Source organism: Scomber japonicus, chromosome 17 (assembly GCF_027409825.1).
Source record: "Scomber japonicus isolate fScoJap1 chromosome 17, fScoJap1.pri, whole genome shotgun sequence".
NCBI lineage: Eukaryota > Metazoa > Chordata > Actinopteri > Scombriformes > Scombridae > Scomber > Scomber japonicus.
Genome location: NC_070594.1, coordinates 8,987,598 through 9,011,384, shown reverse-complemented (window position 1 = coordinate 9,011,384; position 23,787 = coordinate 8,987,598). Strand labels below are relative to the sequence as shown.

Below are 23,787 nucleotides of genomic sequence, written 5' to 3'. Positions count from 1 at the left end.
CCCACACAAGAATCAAACCCGCCATTTTTAAATACTTGCAACAGTGTTACAGCCATACGGCTCAATTTTCTTGCTTTGTGTGTGACGGAAAGCCACATACAGCAGCAAGTATACCATCGCCTCCATGTCCTCCATTGTTTATGTGTTTGTGTCGCTTATAAAACGAAGTCACGGCAGTATCGCGGAGCCGTGCTATGACGACCCCGCCCACGTTGAGTAGGTACCGTTTTGTAATGGGAAAAGGTCGTTCCTGGAACCATGTCGAGTCGAGCCGAGTAGTGCTGGAACTGTGTAGTGGAAAAGCGCCAAATGTGATTATGACAAGTTATTTTTATGATAATCTGATTCAGTGTGTAAATAATATGACTTCTTTTTTTTCTCCACTGTTTCTGGGTAAAATCTTCCAGGTCATGAAGACCCGATGGAGGACGTTTCACAGGATCTGTTTGGTCCACTAACTGAGACGTACAGTGCAGACCTTCAACAAGGCTCAGAAACTCCAGATCTCATGCAGCAGGACTTCCAGCCTGACATCAGTTTACCTCCGCCGATGCTCCCCTCCTGTCACCACGCAGACCCTCAGGGAAGCACCATGCTTCCTCACATGCAGTTCCTCCAGTCGCTGTGCGCCCTGCACCGCGTGGGAGGAAGTGACAAAAGCCTTCAGTCGCTGTGGCTCGGCCCCGACGGGGACGCAGGGTCGGTGTTGGCGGACACCGTGTGCCAGCTTCTCGACTCAGTGGTGGCGGCGAGCAGGGATCCCCCCCCGCTGGGACCTTGCGACCTCGTCCTGAAGGCCTGCCAAGTCGCGGCTCGAGCAATGGACCTCTTCTGCTCTCAGAGGCTGCCATCTGCGGAGTTCAGGACACATGTGGAGGAGTCACTGAGGGAGCTGACTGGGATGCTGCTGCACAGTAATCAGCCCAGCAGGGTGAGTAATGGGATCCGTGGGGAGGCGGTGTCTGCATGCACACAGTGTTTACTTATTAATTTGGCAGTGGTGAACACCCACAGCTGGAAATATAGACAAACAAAAACAGCTGCATCATTATCAAGCTTGTTTTTGACACGTCCACAAAACTAGAGAAATTAGATTTTACATCACGTCAGATAGCTGGCACATGTTATTTTTCCCATCTTCCATCATTCAGGTGAGAATAGATTAAACAAAACCCCAACAGATCCCAGCACTGCTACTGTTTACTGTTTGGATTGTAATACCTGCTCCTTTGAAGAATAAAGATTTTACGCATCATACGCACTCGATAGGGAATCAGCCGTAACAGCACGATTCTGTCTGTTGAGGTGAAATCTTGCAACAACAAAAACGCATCAAACACTCGATGCTGTTGTAGCATCCGTGACAGGAACACTGAAAGGCCGTGGTCTGATAATATGTATTTTTTTAAACAAACCCAAAAAACAACTCATTATCATTTTCAACAGCATATTTTCTGCCTTCATAATACATCAGCTTAATACTAGAGTTTCAACCAATGGTTACTTTCATTATCGATTAATCTGCTGATTATATTCTTGATGAATTGGTCAAGTTAATTTTTATTTGTATAGCTCTATATCACAAATCACAAATATCCCTCAGGGAACTTTATAAAAGGTACAGCCATGTAATACCCTCTGTCCTTACACCCTCCATTTGAAAAAAGTGAAAAAAACTCCCAGAAAATGGAAAAAGCCTCAAGCAGAGCAACAGAGAAGGGATCGATCTTCCAGGACAGTTAACTAACTAGCTAGCTAACTAACTAGCTAGCTAACTAACTAACTAACTAACTAGCTAACTAGCTAACTAGCTAACTAACTAACTAGCTAAGTAACCTTCAGATATTCAATTACGCAATTTTCACAACAGTTAATTCATTTTCTGATGAACAATTAATCATTGCAGCTCTGTTTAATACCTAAACACCCTTGAAATGACATTGAGAATACTTCCAGTACAGTAAAGACAGGTTGCAGTAATCCTGTATCAGGTTGAACCTTTTATTCAAAGCTCAGCAATTTCATAAAGGCTAAAAATGCCCTCACAGCTGCTGATAAAAGTCACTGCCTCGCACACATGTTACTGTCATGACAGGGGCTCAGCAGCTGGGAAATGGAGATGAAAGTGAGCCTGAGCTGAGAAGGATGAAGTTATCCCATCTGGCTCTATGACTAAATTGTTCAGAGAATGGCTCACCCAAACTCAGATGTCTGCAGGCAATTTCCCCCCTTTACAGCAAACTTCCTGTCTCTGTTCGTCACCAGTAATAGTGACAAAATTGGGAGTATGCTTCCTTAACAGCACCGCAATGTTTAGCATATGTCAGTAAAAATGATGGTAGTGGTTAACAGGGTGTAAAATAATTTAACTTTAATGAGTACATCCATTAACGCAGCATCAATCTGTCTATGAGGAGCTGTAATGCCCCAACAGAGGCAGCTTGTCTTTTAATGCCTTTTATAGAAGGGGTTACCTAGACAACCAGTCACAATAATATGGAGTGAATAAAAAAAAAAACAGGAAATGCCATTAGTTAGACTCAGTATGTCAGTATTGTGGAAGGACAGTGCTTAATTATGATGATGGAATCAGCTCTGTATCATTTTAAAGGGATTTAATAAACATTTGACTTTAATGTTTCACAGCTAAACCTTTTTTGTCAGTCAAGGGTTTCTTCAGAGATTTTGTGAGCTGCTGAAATATTTGGTTATGTTTGAGTATAAAAGTGGAAAAAATATATATTTAGAGAAGAGTTAAGATATTCAAACATTAATTTTTGCCCATCGAGGTGGAAAATTGTCTTTACCCAGTCAGGAAATTGGCAGGAAAGTGTACAACTCGTAAAAGAAGAGATAATATTTATAGAGCACTATCAGACAAAATGGGCACCATAAAATAACTAATAATGGCTTAAAGGAAAAGACAAAACTTAAGACATAAAATCCAATACCGGTGTACTCTTTCTCAGACTTAAAGATCCCCTGTGGACATTATCTACTGAAATAATATTCATGCATAATTATAATAATAATGGCTCAGGAGAGAGAGCCATTATTATTCCACCAATTGGAAGATTGGCAGTTTGATTCCTGGCTCGTTCAGTCCAGATGTTGAAATGTCTTTTGGCAAAGATACTGAAGCCTAAAGTCCTCCTGATTGTTGTGCCGGCACGTACAAGGTAACGTGCAGCTGTGTGTGTGTGCGTGTGTGCGTGTGTGCGTGTGTGCGTGTGTGCGTGTGTGCGTGTGTGCGTGTGTGCGTGTGTGCGTGTGTGCGTGTGTGCGTGTGTGTGTGAGTGAGAATGGGGCGGCTTATAGTGTAAACGCACTTTGAGTGGCAGACTAGAAATGTGCTATATAAGTACAGTAATAATGTTTTTTTTTCTCCACAAAAAATACTTCCTCTTTCCCCTTATTGAAAAATCCATCCTCTATGAAAATACAAATATTTTTCTTTGTAAAGAAAATTTGAAAATGTGTTAATTGATAAATGTTTTTTAAAAGAAAAAGAAGGAATGAAAGAAAAAAAAAACCCTCTGTTTCCAGCTTCTCAGGTGTAAATGTTTTCTGTTTTTTTTGTCTTCTTTGATAATAAACTGAACATTTTTTGGGGTGTGGATGAAAGAAGACATTTGAAGACATCATCTTTGGCTTTGGGAAACTGTGGTCCGACATTTTCACCATTTTCCGTCATTTTAGAGAAAATAATCAACAGATGAATCAACAGATATACTGATAATGAAAATCATCGTCATCTGCTGAACATAAGATATCTCCTTTGTCACTGAAACATTTATCATGAGACTGCCGTGAAATACAAACCCAACTTAACGGTTCTTTCTGGATTTTGACTTTGAAAATACTGTCAACATCCAAGTTGTAATTGTAACTATGAAGCTCCTATCTTTTTGAAAATCAATATATTTGGCTTGGCACTAAATATTATCGAGGTGCCTGAACATGCTTCACATCAGCTGAAGCTTTCTTGCATTTCCACAGTTGATTTTTTTTTTTTTTTTTAAAAATCCCCACCAGTCATCTTGGCTTGGAAGACTTTTTAAATTTGAAAAGCTTTTTTAAAAATCCTCAAAATAACATTCCCCTCCCCTCATTAAAAATCCTGAATCCTGAATGTATACAGTTTATTCTCAGTGCCTGTTGCTTACTGAAGCTCTGTTGGCTCCAAACTGGCTGTGGCTACATGTGTTAAACTGAGATTTAAGGTGAGGAGAGAAACTTTCATTCTGTACACAGAAGCTCAAACATCCAACTGAAGGAAGAAGAAGAAGAAGAAGAAGAAGAAGAAGAAAAGCCTTTAAGAAAGAATAAAAGAACACCTGGACCTCCGTGACTAATCGAGCCAACTACATCTGCAGAAGAAAACTGTGTGATACAGTCAAAGGTGGACCTTGTGTTGAGAAAATAGTGCTTTAGGCTTCAATAGTAGACAGAAATGTTTTTTAGACTTTGGAGCATGCACTGAAAAACAGAATAGAGCTGTTTTTAACATTCCCTACACTTCAGTTCAGTTCAGTGTGGGACTTTTCCTTCACAGTTGTTCTCAAGGCCAAAACACCAGAGAGCAAAAAGAAAAGTTCAAATCTGTTGCAGCTGTGGAGACAGTGGGAGGTGAAAAAGGTAAAGCAGAGAGAGTGGGTGAAGGTGTTTGAGGCATAGGAAGACATTTTCTCTGCTTCAGGGTTGATATTTCTGCTGTGAGATGAAGCTGATTTACAGCATTAAATTAGCATGAAATTAGCATTCAAATCAGTTCCTTACTCGTTCTGCAGAGCACACTTGAAAAGCCATCATGCTTTTTAAATATAATCTTTTTTCTGGTTTCTTTAGTCTTAAAGGCGTGGTCAGGACAACATGAAACATACTAAGTTGCATGGTGATTGATATCTTTCACCCTTTTCTGACATTTCATTGATGAAACGACTAGTCTATTAGTCTACTCGAGGAAATAATCAACATATTAAACAAATAATGAGAAATAAAACTTAACAATTTGTGTGTGTATGCAACTGACAATACACGTAATGACCGAAAAAGGCTTATTTTACCTGTACCATATAATCTATAAGAGAGCCCAGAATATCAGTAGTACAAAAAGAAAAGAAAGAAAGAAAAATTGACTGTAAATTATAATCCTAATTGTTTTAAATTTTAATCATTTTACGTCATAATCCTTAATTATTTTTACATTTTAAGGCTTTTTCTGAGACTCAGCAGAGAATTACTCCATTTCAACTTCCATAGTTTGACCCCTAAAACTAATACACATCTATATTTTACATAAATATCATTAATAACATTATTGCACGTCCAGGCTTCCTGATTTATATGATTTATATGTTGTTGTTTTCTTTAAATGCTATTCAATAACAGATAAGTTACATTTTAAGGCTTTTTTTGAAACTCAACAGAGAATTACTCCATTTCAACTTCCATAGTTTGACCCCTAAAATGAATACACATCTATATTTTACATGAATATCATTTTAATGCTATTCAGTAATAGATAAGTTGCACCTCTGATCATCTCATAATGGTTTGGAGGTTTATGAGACAAATTAAATTTATGCAGACTCTCTCCCCTTTTCATCATAGCACCTTATAGACTGAGCTCTGTGTTTGGAGAGAGAGATAACACTGTTTAAAGTAAAACTCGTCCCTTTGATACCGCTCCTGTTTTGATATCCCCAATCTGTGATTCTCAATGCATGCGTAATTAATGTTTCTGATGTGCTGACTCTCCTTCAGCCTGCCTCCAGTTTTTATTTTATTTTTTCCAGATTGTGATTTGACGAGGTGTTTTGGTGATGAGTCAAATGAGTGTGTGTGTATACGAGCAGAGAAACAGCTTTTTAAAATGTGATCATTCAGCTGTGGGTGATATGGGTCGCTGATCTCCGCTTTGCCCCGTTGCTCAAAATACAACACCTTGTAGCTGCATTGCATTGTGGTGTATTGATGGTATCGCTCCTGGAGAAATTGGTTTTCTTTGCCTTTTCTATTATAGATGGCTCCTTGTGTGTGTGATGGGTGAGTTATTGTCCAAAATAGCAGCTTTGGAAAGAAGCACTTTTGATTTTGAGGTGAAACTTCCAAAACTGATATGTTTTAAACATCTAAGACATTTTTGAACCCAAATGATGTCACTTTCTCTGTGTTTGACATCAGTTATCTGAAAAGTACTGTGCAAAAGTTTGAGGCACTTAAGGTGTTTAGATACTTATCCATAATGCAATAACATCTTTGAGGTGTCTTCAAATTTATTCTGCAGCCTGACAGTGACCCCAAACTTCCAACCCAGAGTAATATTCAGCAACAAGAAGGACAAGGAGTCCTCCAACAGATGTTATGGCGCCCACAGAGCCCTGATCTCAACATCATGGAGTCGGTGTGTAATTATGTAAAGAGACAGAAGCAGCGGAGATGCTGAAATCCACTTAAAATGTTCCAATTTCTCCAAGATGCAGGAACAACCAACCTCCCAAATGCCTGAAAAACACTGTAGGTGTACTGAGAAGAACTGCTGCTGTTTGTAGGGCAAAGCTGCTCTTAGCTAATATTGAGGCTTTTTCGGTTAATGTCAAGAGCCTAAACCTTTTGCATGGTACTTTACATCGACCAAACAATACCATAGGCCAAATAACTTGAAGGGCAGGTCCACAATTTTTCCAGTGTGTCTTTCCAAGTCTGTCCAAATGAATAGTGAAAGTGATTTTTCTGGTAATCATTACCTCTGCTCATACTGGCTTCAAAATGCAGTTGTTTGGTCCAGAAAATGGAGAAAAATGCCGATCACTGTTTCCCAAAACCTAAGATGACGTCTGGGTTTGTCCCGCCAAACAGTCCAAAACCCAAAGACATCAGTTTACTGTCATATAGGACTAAAGAAAGATGAAAATATTCACAACTGAGAAGCTGGAATCTCTTTTTTCCTCAAAAATGACTCAAAACATTTACCAAAATACGTGGTGATTAATTTAATAATCTAATAATCTACTAATTGTTGCAGCTCCACTGAAATTACCTCTAAATTAGATTAAAGCCCTTCTTAACCTCATCTAAATGTCATGTAATATTCAGTAATATGATGTATTTTCAGTGTAATATTTGACCTTACACGTGTATTTAAAAGCCTGCATGGTCACTCAGTGCATTGACTTTGACCGCAGACCTTTTACAGTATGTTCCCCGCCTCATGACGCATTAGATAACCTTATTACCATTTCTCTCACAAATTAACATTCTGTTTAACTTTCTCAATAAGGACGCTGCAAACGACATTGAAGACACCCATAAATGAACTATTTAACATTTCTGACGTCCAGCGAGCGCTCCATCGCTCTGCCAGTCAAACTGATTGTTGCAGACAGTTCAGATATGGAGGGGAGGTCAGAGATGAAGGGCGGGGGTAATTGTAATACTGGAAAGGAGCCTGACAAGATCAAGAAGCACCAGAGGGAGAAAAAAAAGGCTCATGAGACACTATTCTAAAACATTTTGACACCAGACTAATCTATTAAACACGCTGCTCAAAAACAATTTTATATTTTTAGCAGGAGAAGATGGTTGAGAATACGCTGTCTTCATAAAGCTCTGGATAGATTTCCAGTTTAATTCCAGTAACTGACAATATGAAGGGATGAGTAAGCACATTTATAATGTATAATTATGAAAATGTATGAGATGGATGGACTAAAAACTGAGAAGGAGACTGCTCACTGATCTGAGCTCAGAGGAGTTCAGCGACCATTGCGTTTATGGCTGATTATTTTTATTATCAATTAATCAGCAGATTATTGTCTTGATTAATCTATGAAGTTGTAAAAAAATGCCAGTTTTGATTTTATAGAAATCACAGTGTCATATTTGAATGACTTGTTTTATTGGATCAATGTCCAAAATCCAAAAATAACAAAAGTAGGGAGGAAGGAAGGATGGAGGAAAGACGGAAGGATGGAGGGAGAGAGAAAGGAAAAGAGGAAGGAAGGGAGGCAGGTAGGGGGAAGAAAGAGGGAAGGAAAGAAGGAGGGAGGTTGGAAGGAAGGACATAAGGAAGGAAGAAAGAGGGATGGAGGAAGGAAAGAAGGAAGGGAGGAAAGAGAGAGGAAGGAAAGAAAGCGAGAAAGAGGGAGGGAGGAAGGACAGACGGAAGGAAAGAAGGAACAGTCAAAACAGATGGGGTCAATTTGACCCGTGAGGACGACACAAAGGTTAATCAAGTAATTGACTAATCATTTGAGCTCTAATTGTGTGATTTCAGTTTTGTACAGTATATCTCTCTCTAGCCTCTCCACCATCTCTCTCTCTCTCTCTCTCTCTCTCTCTCTCTCTCTCTCTCTCTCTCTCTCTCTCTCTCTCTCTCTCTCTCTCTCTCTCTCTCTCTCTCGGGGTAGCTAATACGAGCTAGCCTGGTGGTTCCCTGCTGGACCCCCTGCATACTCCCCCTGTCCCAAAAAATATAGATATGACAGACGACTTGTGTCTGGTGCTGGATGCCGCTGTAGGTTGGCATGTTTCATTCTGTGGTCTGACAGTATCTCTCCACACAGGAAACGGAGATGTTAGTTGTGGTGGATCAGCATTAGTTGTAAAGTAAATCTGAACATGATGTAATCCTCTTTTTCTTTTTTTTCCGTCTTGGTTTCCTTCTCCTGTGGACCAGAGTCTGTTGGACCAGTGTCTGAAACTAATACTTTTAGCCATTTCTCCGTATTGCTAAATACTCCGGTGCTATACTATCCGACACTAACCTTATCTAAACCGAGTGGCTTCTTGTGTTTTTATCCTCCTTGTCTTGGGTGTCAGTCAGAGGTGTAACTCAGCTACATTTAGAGTGAAATGTTGTGTTATAGAAACCATGACTGTGCTGATCAGAAGGTAGTGTGTTCACATAATGACACTGTAACTCTCTTTTTTACGTGACATGCCATTTTTTCCCTGTAAAGGAAAAGAAAAGCCACTCAGTCTTTGATGGCCTGTGTACGAGTCACAACGACAGCACATTAAGTTGTGGAGACAGAAGGGCGACTTGTCCACAGTTTATGATCCCATATATGGCGTTTTAAGCTCATGGTCTTTTATTAGCTTTTAGTTTGTGATTTAATATTGTTTTCTCTTTCTTTCATATCAACCTTGGGTGTCTGGTTGATTCCAGTCCTGCATTCATTTACCAGCACAGAGATAAAGTTATATTAAATTGAATTGAATCTGCAAAATACCTGGATTGGTTAGACTTTAGTGCTAATGAATTGCCTTTTGTCTGACCCTCTCCTCATCCTTTTTTTATTGTCAAAGAGCAATAGAAAAGGCATTCTGTAGGTAGCAGCTTGTTAAAATGTAACGGAAAGAAGATTTGATACAGGATTGGAAAAGGATTCAATTAGTGGATTCAACACTGGGTTCAAATTCAATAAAATCCATCCATAGTCTGTCCCAGGTGCTCATCATCTTCTCACACCTCGTCCACTGAAACGTGTCCTCTGTGAGCTATTATAGCCCAGCCCAATAACGTACCACTCATAAACACGGCTGTTTACAATACCTGTCCAGTTTTATACAATAATGTGCAGTGTGAAGGAGTAGAGGAATAGAGCTCAGAGAGACACAACACTTTCTTCATGACTTTCTTCTTTTAGAGTCAAATATTGAGAGGCACTAAGTAGATCATTTCTAGGATCAGCTTATCATTTTACTTTTATAGTAATCACAGTGACAGGTCACAACATATTGGTATTTGTATTTTCATAATTTATGTGTTTATAACAATATTATATCATAATTTGGATGTGGCTGTTGAAAATGTGCTCCAAAAGTCAGTGGAGATCAGATTTTTAATCCAATATCTTTGGTGGATGTCGTTTTGTGGGGGCATTTGAACCCCTCAAATATGTGGACATGTGTTCCCAACTTTTTGATCAGGACCACGACTTCTTTTTTTTTTTAAAGATTTTTTCGGCGTACACGCCATTATTCAACAGTAGACAGACAGGAAACATGGGAGAGAGAGGGGAGTGTGACATGCAGCAAAGGACCTCTGGCTGGGATTCGAACCGGGGTCGGCTGTGTATATGGCATGCGCTCTAACCACTCGACCACCTGCGCACCAGGACCACGACTTTTTACTGGTATTTACTAAAGTCCGCATTAGCAACCAGAAGAGACAAACCCAGAAATGGAAGGAATGAAAAAATGAACAGGATATAAGAAGTCAGTTGCAGAAAACATTACTCATAGTATGCATGGTGGGAAACTACCTTTCAAAGGCCTAGATGGGAAGTTTATCTGCTAGTCTGCTCTACTACACATTTTGGTTTGAGGAAGGGACTATCATGTTTCAGCCCTTTTCCAAAACTCCAGCGAGGTATTCAAACAATGAAAATGGCGGAATAAGAGTCCACCGGGAGTGTCCACCAAGTGCTTACAGTCTAAGTGCGTTTCATCTCGAGGAGTAATGCCTGGAGCAGCTGCAATTTTCCCAATGGCAGATCCTGCCTGCAGAGCTGCTGCACTTTCCGGGAGGAGAGCTCTCATATTTCTAGCTCCCGTTTTTCAGACACACCTGGAGGCGTTGTTACGGTCTAGGTAGAAGGACATTGGACAAGATGAAGAGCCCAGACGGTGAAATTGCACATCCTGAATCCCAAGTGGCGTCATTCAAATGTCATTCTCCCACTGTGTTCAACTGCAGACATATTTCATGTAATAACCTTTCAAAGAGGAGAACAGTTTAGTGTCTGACTGGCCTCATACAGATTCACCCCCGCCTCATCTTACCATGTCATCCTTTTGTCTACTGGAAGAACTTTTATTACCTTCTTGTATATTGGATCCTGCTCGCCTTATGACTTTCAACTCCAAAACAGTATACCTTTTATCGCTCTATTAATTCTTCTTACTGCAGCCTGTCAATTTGTTATTGAAACTACATGTGCCATACACATCATGGAGAATGAGACTGTAAGGTATTTAAACTAGAGCAGATTCCTTTTTTTAATTTTTATTTTATGACATTATAGCACTAAAGAAGGGAAGATATAGGGCTGGGCAATTAATCGAAAAATAATCGAAACCAACATTTAGAAACTCTAATCGACTTAATCTTGCTCATGTCAATTAATCGTGGTGTTCACTGTTGCCATGACAGCAAAGGTTGCATATCTTTAAGGAATTTTTAAAACTTGTCTCCAGTGATCATTTTAACCCAAATCTTTACATACTTATAATCAAGTAAACTAGACATTAACCACAGCGTCACAAGTCTCGAGTCAAGGGAGGAAGGGAGGAAGGGAGGGAGGAAGGAAGGAAGGAAGGAAGGAAGGAAGGAAGGAAGGAAGGAAGGAAGGGAGGGAGGAACAGTCAAAACACATGAGGTCATTCATTAATCGTAATCGAGGATAAAAGTTTAATTAATCGTGATTTAGATTTTTGCCATAATCGCCCAGCTCTAGCAGGATACCTATCAGTTTTGCCTACACTGCCCCAGATGTTACACCTAGAGTACCCCGACTAAAAAATGAACTATCGAAGTCAACTAGTAGTCAGTAGTTCAAGCCATTAGTTGACTAGTTGTGGCACGTTTTATAATATTGATTTAATTATTTAAGTATATATTTTTTGGGACTCCAGCAGCTGCTCTCATGTCTTCTCAGGTCTCGGCGCTCGATAGCCGCAGAAACCCTCCGTTCTCTGATAGCCTGCTCTCGTTGCGTCTCTTTGCGGCAGCAGGCGATACTCCGGTTCTCGTTTGAAGTGGCAGTCATCCTCTGGGCTCGACCCTGCGTCTGTTTACGCTGCAGCCAGGCTTAACTAACTAACAGACTCTAACAACATAGTGCTAATGAGCATAAGATCCACTTTCCTGAATAATTAGGTATAGCCTATACTGTGGCTATGCTCTTGCTGCATGGATTTTACATTAATTCAATTAATTCAAACATTTCTCTCTGAGTCTGAATACAAGTAATCACAGAAACTAGCTGTGTGGAACGGATATTGTTGCTGTTACTGTATTGCCTGGCAACTTTTTATGGCATGTCTTATATCCAAAACGAGGATGTTGGTTTGTTGATCAAGAAGTAAACTTAAGTAAAGTTCGATCCAACAGTTGTGGGAGGAACCAATCAACTATTGCAATCTCCTGCTAGGGGTGTGCAATACACTAAAACATGCAATATATTTATTTATTATTATTCATTTGTCTGTTTATTTATTCATTTATTCTACATTCTAGTCATAAGATAGGATATTCCTTTATTAGTCCCAGAGTGGGGATATTTACATTATTGCAGCAGCTAGTGGATAGTAAAAATAGAAGAGCATCAACCAGTCATTTTATATGCCACTAAAAAGAGAAGCGCTGAAATGTAATTGTACTGTTGCTGTTCAGTGACAATAAAAATATCCTATTCTATCTGTCAGGGCTCGTACAGCTCTCTTCGCAGGGCAGAACTGGAGTGACATGGTGCTGATTCAATTCCCGGCTTCTCCAGTCTGCATGTCGATGTGTCCTTGGGCAAGATACTTAACCAACGAATTGCTTCCAATGGTGTATGAATGTGTGTGTGGATGCTAGTTTCCCTCTAATGAGCAGGTTGGCACCCTGCGTGGTAGCCCCTGCAATCAGTGTATGAACGTGTGTGAGGATGGGTGAATGTGACGTGTAGTGTAGAAGCACTTTAAGTGGCCAAAAGACGAGAAAAGTGCTGTATAAGTAGAGTCCATTTACCATTTCCATCAGTTATTATAACACAGCAATATAAAGGTAACAGCACAGTTGATTTATCATTAAACAATAGTCAAGGACTGTTCAACTAATATGTAGAGCAGGACAAAGAAAACGCTGCTACATGGATTATAAAGAAAGTGTTGAGATGAGCCAACACTCTAAAGACGTGCTTTTTTTCTTCTTCTTTTCCACCCTTTCTATCTGTCTCCAAGTAAACAACCAAACCTGCAGGTCTGATCAGGCTTGTTCATCAATCTGAAGGCAACAGGTCAGAGTGGAGAAGCTGGAAGGTTTTCGTCAATCTGCAGCCTGAGAAAAAAAAAAAACGTGGTTAACTGAAAACTGAAAAAACAATCTGCTCCCTTCAATAGTTTCCAATTATAAATTAATCTCTTGATAGGATAATCATTCCACACAAATTCACATGATGTCCTTGTATCGTTCTGCACTCGGGGGGGGGGTGGAATCAGCGGCGGAGGCGACACAAAGCAAATTGAATTTCTTTTTTTCATCGCTAACAGCTCGTCTGAAGAACACAACCAAACACCAATACGCCTATCTGATCAGCTTTGAGCATCAAGAAGTCGTAACGCTGCGGTTTTAAAGAGCTGCGTGTGTGTGCAAGGTTACTAGTTAAACTTCCCTGACCAGATTGAAAAGCAACAATAGTCATGACACCCTTGAGCCAAACAATTTTATCCCCAGCTGTTGCCGTGGAGCTGGCACAACAACAAAGGACAGTTTGGATGCGTCGGGCCGCTCCAGTTTTTAACAGTATGAAAAATGGAGTGAATATGAATTAGGCTGTTGTTGAATATGAGCCTGCATGCAGAGCCAAATCCCCCTCCAGGATCTGGAAAATTAAAACCTGTAGCAGCAGCTGTACTGTTGGCTACGTGCGTTTGGCACAGGGATTCACATGAAGGATACGACGGGAGATGTATATATTTATTTTTTTTATACTATGAGCAAATCTGATGAAAAGACCAAAACCAACAATAAATTGGTTCTCTAACAAATATTGTGTGTGTAAAGAAAGACTCATGAATCTTATAAATCTGTGCTGTACATCTCCGTTGTTGTCCAAAAATTATCAAAAATGCATCAATGAGCCGCAACGCAAAAATACACACTCTACACACTCTACACACTCTACACACTCTACACACTAGTCTATTTGGACTCAATCCCACACACACATCCTACTGCCAGAAATATTCACTAAAGCACCAAATGTAGATTAACCTTTGTGTCGTCCTCCCGGGTCAAATTGATACCGTCTGTTTTGACTGTGCCTTCTTTCCTTCTTTCCTCCCTTCCTTCCTTCCCTCCTCTCTCCTTCTCTCTTTCCTCCCTTCCTTCTGTCCTCCCTTCCTCCCTCCCTCCTTCCTTCCTTCCTTCCTTCCTTCCTTCCTCTGTCCTTCTTTCCTCCCTTCCTCTTTTTCTTTCTGCCTTCCTCCTTCCTTGTTTCCTCCCTCCCTCTGTCCTTCTTTCCTTCCTTCCTCCCTTCCTCTTTTCCTTTCTCCTTCCCTCCTCCCTTGTTTCCTGCCTCCCTCCTACCTTCCTTCTTCCTTCCTCATTTCCTTCTTTCTTCCTCCCTTCCTTCCTCCTTTCCTTCCTTCCTTCTTTCTTCCTCCCTCCCTTCCTCCTTTCCTTCTTTCTTCCTCCCTTCCTTCCTCATTTCCTTCCTTCTTCACCCCTTCCTTCTTCCTTTTCTTCCTTCTTCCTCCCTCCTACCTTCCTTCTTCCTCCCTTCCATCCTCCCTTCCTTCCTTGACTTGAGGACAACAGGAGGGTTAATGTGAAAGAAAAACAAAAGTATTTATTTAAATACTTTTGTTTTTCAAAGCAGAGCAGTAATGACTTTCTTTACAGAGCACTTTTTAAAACAGCTTAACAAAATGATTTCCATAAAATAAAATAAAACATAGAAACAGAGAGTAACGGTTACAATAAAATCCCGACAAAGAAAACACCCACCATATCCTTTAATTGCTTGGACAATCCACCTCCGCATGTTTTGTCGGCTTTGTTGGGTCACTTTTAGTTTAACATTTCACTTTACTTTAATACATTCAGCTTGACATCATCCTCATGTTAGCTGTATTTCATTTAGGATGGGGTTTATTTTCTTCCCTTGTTTTGTGTGGCCCTAACTATTCAGTCAGTAACAAGTGACTTTTCTGCCAAAGTCATTTTCAGTCAACAATGAAACTGCAATTATTATTTCAGGGAGTGGAAGAAATCTGCTGATTCAAGAGTTGTAATTTCTCAAAGTCGACTTGCACCGAGAGTTTATATCGCCATTTTTGGTGGCTGTTGAATTTAATTTCCCTGTTATGAGGCTATTGCTACAAGCCATCCAGTTTGTTTGTAAAACCAGAGTTTGTGGGGATTCAGACTGAAAGCAGCCTTGTTGTGCATGAGGCTGCATTTATGGGGGAGTGTTGCAAGACATGAGATCTTATTGCATTTTGAGTACCAGATCTATGAATTTTAAAGCTTTTTAGATGCCAAAATGACGACCGTGACTTGAACAGTATAAAATACTCCATTCACGTAACAAAATAATCCTCCAGTAATGTGCACCTCCTTATAATGATTGGCCAACATACTCTGATGTCACGTTGTGTTGCCGTCGACCCCGCTGTTGCTAACCTGCTTTATCGACTGACTTTAATGAACCTACAGAGCTGTTGTTGGTCTGAAAGCGGCCTAAGAGTTGTCTTTACATTCTTGGAAGTAAGTTGAGTGAATTCTTGACGGATGATGGACTCCGTCAAGGCTGTCCCTTTGTTGTCTCCTCTGTTTGTGACGTCTTTCAGAAAACCTTTATTTCACACAACACTGCACGATTGTTGTTGTTTGTTGTTGCACTAGATACGAACATTTCCACAGTGTCAGTTATTTTAACCCTTGTATATACTGGTCAGGTTCAGATTTTCCCATTTGTACATTTGAGAGCTGTAAACACTCCATACATTTCTTTTAGACAGGGGTGTCAAACATGTGGCCTGTGGGCCAGAACCGGCCCGGCGAGGGGTGCAATTTCCTTCCTGTGTTCTTTTCCTTCCTTCCATCTGTCCTTCCTACCTTCCTATTTTCCTTTCTTCATTCCTTCCTTCCTTCCAACTGTCCTTCCTCCCTTTCTTCCTTCTGTCCTTCCTCCCTTCCTTCCTTCCATCTGTCCTTCCTCCCTTTCTTCCTTCTGTCCTTCCTTCCTTCCTTCCTTCCATCTGTCCTTCCTCCCTTCCTTCCTTCCTTCCTTCCTTCCTTCCTTCCATCTGTCCTTCCTACCTTTCTTCCCTCCTTCCTTTTGCCTGTCTTTCCTTCCTTCTCTTCTTATTTCCTTCTTTTCTTCCTTCTTTCCCTCCACCTTTTTAATAATCCGGCCCACATGAGATGAATGAAAATGAGTTTGACACCTCTGTTTTAGACGATATAAAAAAAACGGAAATAGCATAATTTGCTATACAGCTGATTTTTGAATATGCAAATGTACGAATTTGACTGGTGATTTTTTTTTGTATAAACACCAATCAAACATGTTTTATTCTTCAGATTCTATAAAATGTGGAAAATGGAGCATAAAAATACTGAATGTGGATCTAATTTTTTTCCATTAATAAATAAAACACACTCTGTTCATTCTCTGACAGCTTCATTTAGGATTAATCAAACATTTATTAATAACTGGTGGGGAATTTATGAATGTGAAATGATGTAGAGACTAATTATGAGTCAGAATATGAACAGTATGTAAAGGGTTAAGAAGCCAGAACCAGGAGGCAAGAATCCATTAAATCAACTAAGTGCTGCAGCTTGGTACCTTTTTTAAATGATGGTTGTTACTATTATTGCTTGTGTCCCTTTTTTGTGTTAGTTGTAGTGATGTACATATTATTACAACTGAAAAATCAATTTCAGAGGCTCCTAATTATGAGCTTCTCTCTACTTGTGGTGAACAGAGAGAGGGTTTGTTTGTGTGTGGAGGAGTTTCTTTGTGGCTGAAATTAGAATAGCAGCAAACATGGAAAAGTCTTGTGTATGTTGGCATGTCTTGCACTGTTTCATTGATTGAATGTTTCAAATAGAAAACACACACAAAAAAAATCAATGATCATTAAGGTGAATCCCAGCCTCCGAGGTTGAAGAACAGATTTTCACTAACATTCAAAATGCATTGTTAAAATCAATTGTGAGAGAATCGAGAGTATATTTTCATTTTAAACCCAACATGACCAACATGGCTTAATGAATTTAAAATGTCTTCGTAAATAAAACAGCAGTTGAAAATCTGCCACTGCTTCATCTGATTCTGATTTTTCCACTAACAGCAATCATTGATTAATTACCTGCATCACAAGTCTGCTTTTTAAAGTGGAAGAAATGAAATGCAACTGCCCTTTAAATGTACTTGAGTATGTTGTCTCAAAAAAACAACTTTATGATAACCAATACTTTATGGATTCAAAGATTTAAGAACCTTTTACTGCAGTCACATTCATACTTTTTGGTTTGAAATGCTACATAGTGGAAAGTAGTGGAAATGCACTAGGTAATTTATACTTTAGAATACTTTAAAATGAAGGTATAAACAATATAAAGAATATAGTGTGCGAGGTTATAGTACGAAATATTAGCATTTATCAGAATCAAGAATCAAATAAAATATCATTGAAATGAACCTATTATAGATTCGATCAAAATCAGCTGATCAGTGCTAATCCAGAGAAAAAAATGACAGGGCCGGTAGTGTCGAAAAAGTCAAAAATGGGAAGGGTGGGGGATTGTCCCAAAACTTGCTACAAGGGGCCAGAGGGGCGGGCTGAATGAAAAATGTGTAAAATGAAGCACCGTGAAGGCATTGTGTGAAAATTGTGAAGGATTTTCCAAAGTGGGCAAAAATTGAAAAAAATGACAGGGTCGATAGTGTCGAAAAAGTCAAAAAATAGGGAAGGGTGGGGGATTGTCCCTAAACTTGCTCCAAGGGGCCAGAGGGGCGGGCTGAATGAAAAATGTGTAAAATCAAGCACCGTGAAGGCATTGTGTGAAAATTGTGAAGGATTTTCCAAAGCGGGCAAAAATTGAAAAAAATGACAGGGCCGGTAGTGTCGAAAAAGTCAAAAATGGGAAGGGTGGGGGATTGTCCCCAGACTTGCTACAAGGGGCCAGAGGGGCGGGCTGAATGAAAAATGTGTAAAATCAAGCACCGTGAAGGCATTGTGTGAAAATTGTGAAGGATTTTCCAAAGCGGGCAAAAATTTAAAAAAATGACAGGGTCGGTAGTGTCGAAAAAGTCAAAAATGGGAAGGGTGGGGGATTGTCCCAAAACTTGCTACAAGGGGCCAGAGGGGCGGGCTGAATGAAAAATGTGTAAAATCAAGCACCGTGAAGGCATTGTGTGAAAATTGTGAAGGATTTTCCAAAGTGGGCAAAAATTGAAAAAAATGACAGGGTCGATAGTGTCGAAAAAGTCAAAAATAGGGAAGGGTGGGGGATTGTCCCTAAACGTGCTCCAAGGGGCCAGAGGGGCGGGCTGAATGAAAAATGTGTAAAATCAAGCACCGTGAAGGCATTGTGTGAAAATTGTGAAGGATTTTCCAAAGCGGGCAAAAATTGAAAAAAATGACAGGGTCGATAGTGTCGAAAAAGTCAAAAATAGGGAAGGGTGGGGGATTGTCCCTAAACTTGCTCCAAGGGGCCAGAGGGGCGGGCTGAATGAAAAATGTGTAAAATCAAGCACCGTGAAGGCATTGTGTGAAAATTGTGAAGGATTTTCCAAAGCGGGTAAAAACTTTAAAAAAATGACAGGGCCGGTAGTGTCGAAAAAGTCAAAAATAGGGAAGGGTGGGGGATTGTCCCAAAACTTGCTACAAGGGGCCAGAGGGGCGGGCTGAATGAAAAATGTGTAAAATCAAGCACCGTGAAGGCATTGTGTGAAAATTGTGAAGGATTTTCCAAAGCGGGCAAAAATTGAAAAAAAAAGACAGGGTCGATAGTGTCGAAAAAGTCAAAAAATAGGGAAGGGTGGGGGATTGTCCCTAAACTTGCTCCAAGGGGCCAGAGGGGCGGGCTGAATGAAAAATGTGTAAAATCAAGCACCGTGAAGGCATTGTGTGAAAATTGTGAAGGATTTTCCAAAGCGGGCAAAAATTGAAAAAAAGACAGGGCCGGTAGTGTCGAAAAAGTCAAAAATGGGAAGGGTGAGGGATTGTCCCAAAACTTGCTACAAGGGGCCAGAGGGGCGGGCTGAATGAAAAATGTGTAAAATCAAGCACCGTGAAGGCATTGTGTGAAAATTGTGAAGGATTTTCCAAAGCGGGCAAAAATTGAAAAAAATGACAGGGCCGGTAGTGTCGAAAAAGTCAAAAATAGGGAAGGGTTGGGGATTGTCCCCAGACTTGCTACAAGGGGCCAGAGGGGCGGGCTGAATGAAAAATGTGTAAAATGAAGCACCGTGAAGGCATTGTGTGAAAATTGTGAAGGATTTTCCAAAGCGGGCAAAAATTTAAAAAAATGACAGGGTCGGTAGTGTCGAAAAAGTCAAAAATGGGAAGGGTGGGGGATTGTCCCAAAACTTGCTACAAGGGGCCAGAGGGGCGGGCTGAATGAAAAATGTGTAAAATCAAGCACCGTTAAGGCATTGTGTGAAAATTGTGAAGGATTTTCCAAAGAGGGCAAAAATTGAAAAAAATGACAGGGCCGGTAGTGTCGAAAAAGTCAAAAATGGGAAGGGTGAGGGATTGTCCCAAAACTTGCTACAAGGGGCCAGAGGGGCGGGCTGAATGAAAAATGTGTAAAATCAAGCACCGTGAAGGCATTGTGTGAAAATTGTGAAGGATTTTCCAAAGCGGGCAAAAATTGAAAAAAATGACAGGGCCGGTAGTGTCGAAAAAGTCAAAAATGGGAAGGGTGAGTGATTGTCCCTAAACTTGCTACAAGGGGCCAGAGGGGCGGGCTGAATGAAAAATGTGTAAAATCAAGCACCGTGAAGGCATTGTGTGAAAATTGTGAAGGATTTTCCAAAGCGGGCAAAAATTGAAAAAAATGACAGGGCCGGTAGTGTCGAAAAAGTCAAAAATGGGAAGGGTGGGGGATTGTCCCTAAACTTGCTACAAGGGGCCAGAGGGGCGGGCTGAATGAAAAATGTGTAAAATCAAGCACCGTGAAGGCATTGTGTGAAAATTGTGAAGGATTTTCCAAAGCGGGCAAAAATTGAAAAAAATGACAGGGCCGGTAGTGTCGAAAAAGTCAAAAATGGGAAGGGTGGGGGATTGTCCCAAAACTTGCTACAAGGGGCCAGAGGGGCGGGCTGAATGAAAAATGTGTAAAATGAAGCACCGTGAAGGCATTGTGTGAAAATTGTGAAGGATTTTCCAAAGTGGGCAAAAATTGAAAAAAATGACAGGGTCGATAGTGTCGAAAAAGTCAAAAAATAGGGAAGGGTGGGGGATTGTCCCTAAACTTGCTCCAAGGGGCCAGAGGGGCGGGCTGAATGAAAAATGTGTAAAATCAAGCACCGTGAAGGCATTGTGTGAAAATTGTGAAGGATTTTCCAAAGCGGGCAAAAATTGAAAAAAATGACAGGGCCGGTAGTGTCGAAAAAGTCAAAAATGGGAAGGGTGGGGGATTGTCCCAAAACTTGCTACAAGGGGCCAGAGGGGCGGGCTGAATGAAAAATGTGTAAAATCAAGCACCGTGAAGGCATTGTGTGAAAATTGTGAAGGATTTTCCAAAGCGGGTAAAAACTTTAAAAAATGACAGGGCCGGTAGTGTCGAAAAAGTCAAAAATAGGGAAGGGTTGGGGATTGTCCCCAGACTTGCTACAAGGGGCCAGAGGGGCGGGCTGAATGAAAAATGTGTAAAATCAAGCACCGTGAAGGCATTGTGTGAAAATTGTGAAGGATTTTCCAAAGCGGGCAAAAATTGAAAAAAATGACGGTCGGTAGTGTCGAAAAAGTCAAAAATGGGAAGGGTGGGGGATTGTCCCCAGACTTGCTACAAGGGGCCAGAGGGGCGGGCTGAATGAAAAATGTGTAAAATCAAGCACCGTTAAGGCATTGTGTGAAAATTGTGAAGGATTTTCCAAAGAGGGCAAAAATTGAAAAAAATGACAGGGCCGGTAGTGTCGAAAAAGTCAAAAATGGGAAGGGTGAGTGATTGTCCCTAAACTTGCTACAAGGGGCCAGAGGGGCGGGCTGAATGAAAAATGTGTAAAATCAAGCACCGTGAAGGCATTGTGTGAAAATTGTGAAGGATTTTCCAAAGCGGGCAAAAATTGAAAAAAATGACAGGGCCGGTAGTGTCGAAAAAGTCAAAAATGGGAAGGGTGGGGGATTGTCCCAAAACTTGCTACAAGGGGCCAGAGGGGCGGGCTGAATGAAAAATGTGTAAAATCAAGCACCGTGAAGGCATTGTGTGAAAATTGTGAAGGATTTTCCAAAGCGGGTAAAAACTTTAAAAAAATGACAGGGCCGGTAGTGTCGAAAAAGTCAAAAATAGGGAAGGGTTGGGGATTGTCCCCAGACTTGCTACAAGGGGCCAGAGGGGCGGGCTGAATGAAAAATGTGTAAAATCAAGCACCGTGAAGGCATTGTGTGAAAATTGTGAAGGATTTTCCAAAGCGGGCAAAAATTGAAAAAAATGACAGGGTCGGTAGTGTCGAAAAAGTTAAAAATGGGAAGGGTGGGGGATTGTCCCCAGACTTGCTACAAGGGGCCAGAGGGGCGGGCTGAATGAAAAATGTGTAAAATCAAGCACCGTTAAGGCATTGTGTGAAAATTGTGAAGGATTTTCCAAAGAGGGCAAAAATTGAAAAAAATGACAGGGCCGGTAGTGTCGAAAAAGTCAAAAATGGGAAGGGTGAGGGATTGTCCCAAAACTTGCTACAAGGGACCAGAGGGGCGGGCTGAATGAAAAATGTGTAAAATCAAGCACCGTGAAGGCATTGTGTGAAAATTGTGAAGGATTTTCCAAAGCGGGCAAAAATTGAAAAAAATGACAGGGTCGATAGTGTCGAAAAAGTCAAAAATAGGGAAGGGTGGGGGATTGTCCCTAAACTTGCTCCAAGGGGCCAGAGGGGCGGGCTGAATGAAAAATGTGTAAAATCAAGCACCGTGAAGGCATTGTGTGAAAATTGTGAAGGATTTTCCAAAGCGGGCAAAAATTGAAAAAAATGACAGGGCCGGTAGTGTCGAAAAAGTCAAAAATGGGAAGGGTGGGGGATTGTCCCAAAACTTGCTACAAGGGGCCAGAGGGGCGGGCTGAATGAAAAATGTGTAAAATCAAGCACCGTGAAGGCATTGTGTGAAAATTGTGAAGGATTTTCCAAAGCGGGCAAAAATTGAAAAAAATGACAGGGCCGGTAGTGTCGAAAAAGTCAAAAATGGGAAGGGTGGGGGATTGTCCCAAAACTTGCTACAAGGGGCCAGAGGGGCGGGCTGAATGAAAAATGTGTAAAATGAAGCACCGTGAAGGCATTGTGTGAAAATTGTGAAGGATTTTCCAAAGTGGGCAAAAATTGAAAAAAATGACAGGGTCGATAGTGTCGAAAAAGTCAAAAAATAGGGAAGGGTGGGGGATTGTCCCTAAACTTGCTCCAAGGGGCCAGAGGGGCGGGCTGAATGAAAAATGTGTAAAATCAAGCACCGTGAAGGCATTGTGTGAAAATTGTGAAGGATTTTCCAAAGCGGGCAAAAATTGAAAAAAATGACAGGGCCGGTAGTGTCGAAAAAGTCAAAAATGGGAAGGGTGGGGGATTGTCCCCAGACTTGCTACAAGGGGCCAGAGGGGCGGGCTGAATGAAAAATGTGTAAAATCAAGCACCGAGAAGGCATTGTGTGAAAATTGTGAAGGATTTTCCAAAGCGGGCAAAAATTTAAAAAAATGACAGGGTCGGTAGTGTCGAAAAAGTCAAAAATGGGAAGGGTGGGGGATTGTCCCAAAACTTGCTACAAGGGGCCAGAGGGGCGGGCTGAATGAAAAATGTGTAAAATCAAGCACCGTGAAGGCATTGTGTGAAAATTGTGAAGGATTTTCCAAAGTGGGCAAAAATTGAAAAAAATGACAGGGTCGATAGTGTCGAAAAAGTCAAAAATAGGGAAGGGTGGGGGATTGTCCCTAAACGTGCTCCAAGGGGCCAGAGGGGCGGGCTGAATGAAAAATGTGTAAAATCAAGCACCGTGAAGGCATTGTGTGAAAATTGTGAAGGATTTTCCAAAGCGGGCAAAAATTGAAAAAAATGACAGGGTCGATAGTGTCGAAAAAGTCAAAAATAGGGAAGGGTGGGGGATTGTCCCTAAACTTGCTCCAAGGGGCCAGAGGGGCGGGCTGAATGAAAAATGTGTAAAATCAAGCACCGTGAAGGCATTGTGTGAAAATTGTGAAGGATTTTCCAAAGCGGGTAAAAACTTTAAAAAAATGACAGGGCCGGTAGTGTCGAAAAAGTCAAAAATAGGGAAGGGTGGGGGATTGTCCCAAAACTTGCTACAAGGGGCCAGAGGGGCGGGCTGAATGAAAAATGTGTAAAATCAAGCACCGTGAAGGCATTGTGTGAAAATTGTGAAGGATTTTCCAAAGCGGGCAAAAATTGAAAAAAAAAGACAGGGTCGATAGTGTCGAAAAAGTCAAAAAATAGGGAAGGGTGGGGGATTGTCCCTAAACTTGCTCCAAGGGGCCAGAGGGGCGGGCTGAATGAAAAATGTGTAAAATCAAGCACCGTGAAGGCATTGTGTGAAAATTGTGAAGGATTTTCCAAAGCGGGCAAAAATTGAAAAAAAGACAGGGCCGGTAGTGTCGAAAAAGTCAAAAATGGGAAGGGTGAGGGATTGTCCCAAAACTTGCTACAAGGGGCCAGAGGGGCGGGCTGAATGAAAAATGTGTAAAATCAAGCACCGTGAAGGCATTGTGTGAAAATTGTGAAGGATTTTCCAAAGCGGGCAAAAATTGAAAAAAATGACAGGGCCGGTAGTGTCGAAAAAGTCAAAAATAGGGAAGGGTTGGGGATTGTCCCCAGACTTGCTACAAGGGGCCAGAGGGGCGGG

The 23,787-nt window shown here is 41.0% G+C and overlaps 1 protein-coding gene across 1 annotated transcript in view; it reads left to right on the top strand.

The window, feature by feature from the left end:
• Window positions 1-421: 421 nt before the first annotated feature.
• The window catches only part of mei4 (meiosis-specific, MEI4 homolog (S. cerevisiae)), a 129,257-nt gene continuing 105,891 nt past the window's right edge, over window positions 422-23,787 (top strand). The window contains exon 1 of the mRNA XM_053337480.1: window positions 422-931. Coding sequence (XP_053193455.1) covers window positions 422-931 — 510 coding nt within the window. The remainder of the gene's footprint in view (window positions 932-23,787) is intronic.